We start from the raw sequence: 7,996 nt of genomic DNA on the forward strand, positions 1-7,996 counted from the left end.
ATAGAGTCAGGGTTTCACCATGTTGCCCAGGCTGGTCTCGAACTCCTGAGTTTAAGCAATGCACCCACCTCAGTCTCCTAAAGTGCTGGGATTACCGGCGTGAGCCATCGCCACCTGGCTGAATTTTCTTATCCTCAGTTGTCAATTCCAATTGTCTTTTCCATCTCTCCCTAAAAGACATGTAGGGAAACAAGAGGAGAGAAATATCTAGCCTTCCTGCTCAGTTCTCTTTGGCCCAGCAAAGGCCACCTTGCCTTGGGCACTATTTAGAGAGTTCAAAGAAAGAGGCAAAAACACTTATCTTGAACCCATGGATAAAATGAAGTACACACAAACTCAGTTAAAGAGAAAGGCCAATCAAAGCTATAACAGGCTGGGCATGGTGGCTGAGCCTGTGACCCCAGCATTTTGGGAGGCCAAGGTGGGAGGATTACTTGAGGCCAGGAGCTCAAGATCAGCTGGGGCAACACAGCAAGACCCTGTCTCTACTAAAATAAAATAATTAACTGGGCATGGTGGCATATGCCTGTAATGTGGCCCGGCTCTTCCAAAGGTTGAGGAAGGAGGATGCTGAAGCCCAGGAGTTCAAGGGTACAGTGAGTTATGATTGTGCCATTGCACTCTAACCTGGGCAACAGAATGAGACTGTCTCTAAAATTTTTTTTTTTTTTAAAGAGTTATAATAGAAGGTACCATTTATATAAACTCAATTATCCTCTTCACCTGAGCTGAACCCAAACCACTTGGTAAGTTAACTCGATCAATTCACTAGGACTGAGAAGCCAGTGAGGGGACAATTGCAGCAGCCTCTCACTTTAGACCCAGAGGGTTTCCCTGGGATGGAGATAACCTGAAAATGAAATGCTCTTCAAGGTTAGATAGGCACTGACCTAAGAATGAACATTGAAGCTGGACAGCAAATCTTCAAGGCATTAAGATTTATTGAAAAACTACATACATATTAAAACATCTTTATACACATTTCCCCCATTATAAGATTACAAATATACAAACATAAGTATTGTCAAAGTCAACATCTTGAGTATTAGAAAACTGGCTGGGTGCGGTGGCTCACACCTGTAATCCCAGCCCTTTGGGAGGCTGAGACGGGTGGATCACCTCAGGTCAGGAGCTCAAGACCAGCCTGACCAACATGGCGAAACCCCATCTCTACTGAAAATACACAAAATTAGCTGCGTGTGGTGGTGGACACCTGTAATCCCAGCTACTCGGGAGGCCAAGGCAGGAGAATTGCTGGAACCTGGGTAGCCTAGGAGACAGAGCCAGCCTATGTTGAAAAGAAAAGAAAAAGAAAAAGAAAAGAAAAGAGGAAAGAGGAAAGAAAAGAAAAACTGTAGAAAACCTACAACCTAATTGCATCAATTAAATTGGTGTTCCCATCTCCCAATAAAAAACTGGCACACTCTCTTCCACCTTCCCAAGTCCAGGTCCTGACACTGAAACCACAGTATTCACATGGAATGTTTTTCGAAAGCAGCATTGATGCTCAGTTCTGAGGGGAAAAACATTTGTCTAAAATTCTAAGAAGCTTGTGGTAGTTCAGGGCAAATGGAGAATGATGGCAATTCTCTTCAATAATATTTTTTTAAATTCCATGGTGGTCTTCTCTCAAAATTAGTAATGAAATACTGAAATGTCGATTGACTAGTGAGGGCAATGTATGTAAGCCAGGAGAATGCAATAAATAATGGTTATGTTTCTTCTTGTCAGACTCAGAAGGGAGGTCTTTGAACAACAGTGCTTCAAATTGAGAATTCAGTCCCAGGGAAGGTCTCTCTGCCTCATAGACTGTGGTGGACAAACACTGGATGTAACGCTTTATCTTCATCCCCAAGCTCCAGAAAATTAGAGCCAGTCTTTCTGACTTGGGTACCAGTTTAAGTCCTTATTAAGCAGCAAAAATTAATTCAAAATTTGATGCTGGCTTGGGAAGAAGCATACAGGAAAATGAAAGGGGTAAGAATAACACAGCAGCCCATCTATTGGTTCCTAGGTCCTCTGTCTAATAAATCTTGCTTTTGGCTGGGCACAGTGTGGTTCATGCCTGTAATCTCAGCACTTTGGGAGGCTGAGGCAGCTGGATCACTTGAGGTCAGGAGTTCGAGACCAGCCTGGCCAACATGGTGAAACCCTGTCTCCACGAAAAATACAAAAATTAGCCGGGTGTGGTAGCATGCGCCTGTAGTCTCAGCTACTTGGGAGGCTGAGACAGGAGAATCACTTGAGCCCGGGAGGCAGAGGCTGCCATGAGCCAAAATGCGCCACTGCATTCCAGACTAGGCAACAAAGTGAGACTGTCTCAAAAAAAAAAAAAAAAAAAAAAGAAAAGAAATCTTTCTTTCACTGAACCCTGGTCATCATGGTACATATATCATGGGTGTAAAGGAGTCATTGTGGAACTGATTTTCACTGTTTAATCTGTAATGTCACACTTTTCCCTACTCTTCCTCTTCCAACCACTTCTATCACAAAGAGATATTAACCCAGAAAGCTGCTAGGATAAAATGTCAAATGTTTAATGGAAGAAGTGAAACCTAACCCAAGGCCAGGTGCGGTGACTCATGCCTGTAATCTCAGCATTTTGCGGGGCCGAAGCGGGTGGATCATTTGAGGTCAGGAGTTCAAGACCAGCCTGGCCAACATAGTGAAACCCTGTCTCTACTAAAAATACAAAAACTAGCTGGGCATATTGGCACATGCCTGTAATGCCAGCTACTTGGGAGGCTGAGGCAGGAGAATCGCTTGAACCTGGGAGGCGGAGGTTGCGGTGAGCCGAGATCATGCCACTGCACTCCAGCCTGGGCAACAGAGTGAGACTCCATCTTAAAAAAAAAACAAACCTCACCCAAGTATTCCATGAGTTGTTGATGTTGTAAATACTGCAGAACTGAGATCAGTGGCCAATCCAGGGAATAATACTAGGAAAAGAGATGTCCAGAGCTGTGCAGTAGAAAGAACAGGAATTTCTGTCTGCAATCTTATTGCATTGATTATGAAGGAAGGAAGGATCGTTGGCTTGAGTGTCAATTCCAACTTTCAGTGCTAGGAACTTCTCAAAGCAGTCTCAATGTAGATTTTGGCAACTTTGATGGTGTTAGCTCTCCAAGTATTTGAAGATGCTTCGCTTCAATCCTGAAGTGCTATCTTCTGTTTTGAGGCGCTTAGGTGAAGGAGAAGCCATGAAAGATGGACCCCTTCTCTTTACCTAGAGAGCAGAGGGAGTCAGAGCCAGCTTAAGACCTTCATACAAGTACTTACCTTCAATTAGCTCTCAAGCAACTCATAAATTGTGGATGATTAACAACAGAAAAAAAGAAAGATAAACTTTCTAGGCAAGTTTAAAAGTTGATTACCTACTAGGGGTAGCAATTCTCTTGTACCTTATCGGGGAGTGCAAAATTTCAACATTGCAGCATAAAGAGGTTAAGCCAGAATTTTTGTTTTTAAATGTAAATAAATAAATAAATTCTGGTTTGGGAAGCCACCATATTAGTTCTCAAATTCCATACCTGAGACTTAGACGATTCCTTTGCCGCCTCAGCCTTCACAGGAGAAAGTGTATGAAAGACAAAGTTTCTTGAATTTCGAGGAGCACTGGGGTTACGGTCAGAGAGAGCAGCCAGTTTCTGAAGCACAGCTTTGGGCTGGTTTAGCAGTGAGCCTGTCTTCACCTGAGGAAAGAAGAGTCATCTGGTATCAAATCCCAAGTGCCAACTAAAGAATGAAAAGTCTTACCCTCCCTGCTTCCCCCTAGATATTGAGGGTACATATTCCTACCCTATTCAAATAGAAAAGAAATAGCAGACTCTTTGACATTAACTCTTTCCCTGCAGCCACCTCCTTCCTCTAATGACAGAGGCTATTCCCTAAGCTGGACCTGGGCGTTTATAACCTGTAGACTATGATGTCAGATTAACAAGGTTCCCAACCAACCTGTTGAGTACTTCCCGGTCTGATGGCTTCAAAAGGATTTCTGAGCAAAGACTTTGATTCCTGAATAACCATAGGGCGACTGGCTGGAAAGAAAAGACAGAGAGGCCTATTCTGGGAAAAGCTGATTAGAATTACTTTTAACTCTAAACAAGTTAAGAAATCTTATAACTAAATCAATACGCTAAAGCCATGGGAACTCTGTTCTATATAATGGTGACTTTGAAACTCTAATAATTGGCTCCAAGAAGAGACACAACTAAGTTGAACAGTAATCATTTAAGAAAAACAGAAGTGGTAAGCGTATGGAATAGTGAAGAGCTTTTTGGAGTTAAATATTCCTGGATTCAAATCCCACCTCTAACACTTGGGTATACAATCCTGGGCAACTAAACAGAGAAAGCCAGAATTAACTACTCTGAGCCTTAGAACATAAAGTAAAACCAGCCACATATACTCACAAATACAGTCTCTACTGCCCAATAGTCTTAAGGTCTAAGTACACGGTCTCCCACCACCTCTGAGAAACCTCTTTAAGACAGTATTAGACACAAGCTTATGATTAAGCTGCAATAGCTCCTGAAGGTTAGAGTCACCTCCAAAGCTCTACCACTAACAATCCAGGGGGCTAGACCCTAAGGAGAAACAAGAGCTCACCATTCTTCTGCAGTGCTTTGGCTGTAACTTTCTTGGCCAGTATCATAAACTGACTGTCCTCCCCAATTTCTTCTTCTTCTTCAGCTGTAATTTTCCCCTGCTGTGCCTGAAAAAAAAATTATACAGCATTAAAAAAAGTCTATAGCCTTCCTAAATAGTATGGCCTGGATTGTGAATCTAGAGTTCCTGGGATATTTGTTTTCCTTTTTGCAGCCTTTGCTGCTTTAGACAAAAAAAATTAATCTTAGACAAACACGAAGAGAACTGTCCATGGTATAGCCTTCTCAAAACACAAAAGATAGCTCGAGGATTAAAAAAGATAGCAATATGTTGCCTAAGATTTTGAAACTATCATGACAAGCTAAGTGACAGTCTCATAAACTAGGGTCAGAGTAGATGAACTCCTACCATGTCCCGAAGCCACTGCTCTCGTTCAATTCGCTCCTTCCTCCACCTGGCTTCTGACTCATCAAGCTGTTCTTCAGTCTGATCATCATCAGAGTCTCTGTGGAACAAGTCCATCTGGGAAGCATCATCTAAACAAAGAGTGAAGGTAATCAGCATTCGGCAGTCCTCACAGGAGAGGGTGCTTGGACAGACAAAAAATAAACCCTTATCATTTACTACATAATGATGTAAACTTTTCCCATCCTCTAACAGAAAACAACAGTTACAACTAGGTCTTCATATAGCCTGTTATAGTTTTGCTTGCCATTTGCCATCTGAAACTGGACAAATGTGAATTATAACTGTTTGCCTTTTTTTTTTTTTTTTGAGATGGAGTCTCGCTCTGTCACCCAGGCTGGAGTGCAATGGTGTGATCTCCACTCACTGCAACCTCTGTCTCCCGGGTTCACGCAATTCTCCTGCCTCAGCCTCCTGAGTAGCTGGGATTACAGGTGCATGCCATCACGTCTGGCTAATTTTTGTTACTTTTAGTAGAGATGGGGTTTCACCATGTTTTTCAGGCTGGTCTTGAACTCCTGACCTTGTGATCTGCCCACCTCTGCCTCCCAAAGTGTTGGGATTACAGGCGTGAGCCACCACACCCGGCCCATAACTGATTGCTTTTAAAGACAACAACCAGGATACCTATGTTTTTCCATCGAAACTTTCTCATTCGCCCAGGACCATCGCTGTGCAGATCCCCATCAGCAAGGTACCTCTCTTGGTATAAACGTAGCTGTCGCTTATCATCATCCAACATAGTTTTCCTGCAACAGAAGAAATAGGGTGCTCAAAACAAGGACCATTCTGGCTGGTTATAGGGCTTGTCTTAAGATGTACCCTATTACTCAGAAGGGCTTGTTGGGATACTGACATGTGTATTTTCTTGATTTGACTCTGTAGTTCCTCATCAGAAGGAAGTACTTCATCAATTACGTCCTCTTCATATTCATCAATTTCTTCCCCATCATACTCATCTTCACTTCCCACATCACTTCCTGACACCTCTGCCTCATCCTCCAGGTATTTCCTCAACCTCCTAGAAAGCAATTTTGAGGATTAGAAAATGCAACAATGAATATACTCACAGAATATGGAAGCAGAGAAAAGTAGAACACAGAGCCACTTCTAATAATAATAAACATAATACATTTGATAATATTTAAATTTTTTTGGTAATAGTGTCCTACTTATGATGGTTTGACTTGATGATTTTTCAACTTTACGATGACATGAATGTGATATGCACTTAGTATGCTTCTCAATTTACGATGGAGTTACAGCTAGATAAGCTGAAAGTGCATTTTCAACTTAGGATGGATTAATCAGGATATAGCCCATTGTAAGATGTGGAGCATCTGTATTTAAAAGTTGATCACTTAATATGTCTTGTGTGCTAATAACTGTGCTTTACAGGCATTAACATATTATCTTAGGAATGGATACTATTATTCTCTTCATTTTACAGTTGAGGGAATTGAGCCTCTGAAAGATTAAATTTACCCAAGGTCACATAGCTAGAAGGTAGCAGAGCCTGGATTCAACTCAGATTGGGTGATTTGAAAGCCAGAAAACTCTTAATCTCTTCTACATGTATTAGACTACCTGCTGGAAGGTTCAAACTATTTTGTTTTGCATTTGAGCACACCAGCTTTACGAGACAAACTAGAGATGGTGTGGTGTAGAAAGGTAATAAACTGGGACCTTCTTACAGCCTAACAAATCTTGACCCCCACATCAGAAGGAAGACTGAGGCTCAGAGCTCCTGGTAATCAAAACGACTACTAGTTACTTCTTTTGACTTCAGCTCCCCCTGAGAACAAATCTGTTGTCACCCTGGATTCAAAGTCATCTTGGTCCCATGTGGTCCAAAATGGCAGAAGTTTGGTGGCTTTCTAAAAACTGATTTTTATCAAAGACCTATACTGTTTTTTTTTTTTTGAGATGAAGTCTCACTCTGTCGCCCAGGCTGGAGTGCAGAGACGCCATCTCGACTCACTGCAACCTCCACCTCCTGGGTTCAAGCGATTCTCATGCCTCAACCTCCCAAGTAGCTGGGATTACAGGTGCGTGCCACCATGCCTGGCTAATTTTTGTTTTTTTAGTAGAGACAGGGTTTCACCATGTCGGCCAGGGTGGTCCTGAACTCCTGACCTCAGGTGATCTGTCCGCCTCAGCCTTCCAAAGTGCTGGAATTACAGGCATGAGCCACCACGCCCAGCCTACACTGTATTTTCTTAAAGCTAAGTTGTTCTAAATCCTAGGGTTCCTGGAAAATTCCTTCGGGGCCACTAGTCACTAAGTTTCCCAAACTTCCCACTTACTGTCTTTGAACAGTTCAACTTTCATCTGTTATTCTTTAAAAGATTTTATTTGAACAAAGAGCTCTGCAGATAAGAACCACTACCTTAGAAAAATCTATGGATGACCTAAAGCTGTATGAGAGTTAATTTGACAGGTGACAAATTAGAACCCAAAGTGAATCTTAACAGAATGAAATTATGGGATAAAAGCAACCATATAAATCTAATAGGGATCAATATGATGTCCTATATGTGAATTCCAAATCATTCACATATAATATAATATTAAATACCTATAAGAATTGTCTTTATAAAACTTTTTAACATCATAGGAAAATGTTTCTGGATATGCTAATTAGAAAAAAATGCAAAATTATACACATACAAAGACTGTACAAATCTCAACTATATAAAAATATATGCATAAAAAAGATTAAGAGGAACTAACTAACTTTCATTTATATCCTGGATGGTGGACATGGATAACTTTTTATTTATATCTCTCTGTATTCTTTTTTTTGGGGGGGTTGGGAGGGAATGGAGTTTCTCTCGTCGCCCAGGCTGGAATGCAATGGCACAATATCAGTTCACTGCACCCTCCAACTCCCAGTTCAAGCGATTCTCCAGCCTTGCCTCCT

The 7,996-nt window shown here is 41.6% G+C and overlaps 1 protein-coding gene across 1 annotated transcript in view; it reads right to left on the reverse strand.

Annotated features, from left to right (window-relative positions):
* Positions 1-1,267: 1,267 nt before the first annotated feature.
* The window catches only part of CLSPN (claspin), a gene marked incomplete at its 5' end in the record, with an annotated part of 38,930 nt that continues 32,201 nt past the window's right edge, over positions 1,268-7,996 (reverse strand). Inside the window, 7 exons of the mRNA XM_011995635.1 lie at positions 1,268-3,226; positions 3,531-3,692; positions 3,955-4,037; positions 4,609-4,714; positions 5,017-5,144; positions 5,701-5,822; positions 5,930-6,094. Of these exons, the coding sequence (XP_011851025.1) occupies positions 3,116-3,226; positions 3,531-3,692; positions 3,955-4,037; positions 4,609-4,714; positions 5,017-5,144; positions 5,701-5,822; positions 5,930-6,094 (877 nt within the window). The remainder of the gene's footprint in view (positions 3,227-3,530; positions 3,693-3,954; positions 4,038-4,608; positions 4,715-5,016; positions 5,145-5,700; positions 5,823-5,929; positions 6,095-7,996) is intronic.

The sequence above is a fragment of the Mandrillus leucophaeus genome, unplaced genomic scaffold, assembly GCF_000951045.1.
Source record: "Mandrillus leucophaeus isolate KB7577 unplaced genomic scaffold, Mleu.le_1.0 Scaffold493, whole genome shotgun sequence".
NCBI classification, from domain to species: Eukaryota; Metazoa; Chordata; class Mammalia; order Primates; family Cercopithecidae; genus Mandrillus; species Mandrillus leucophaeus.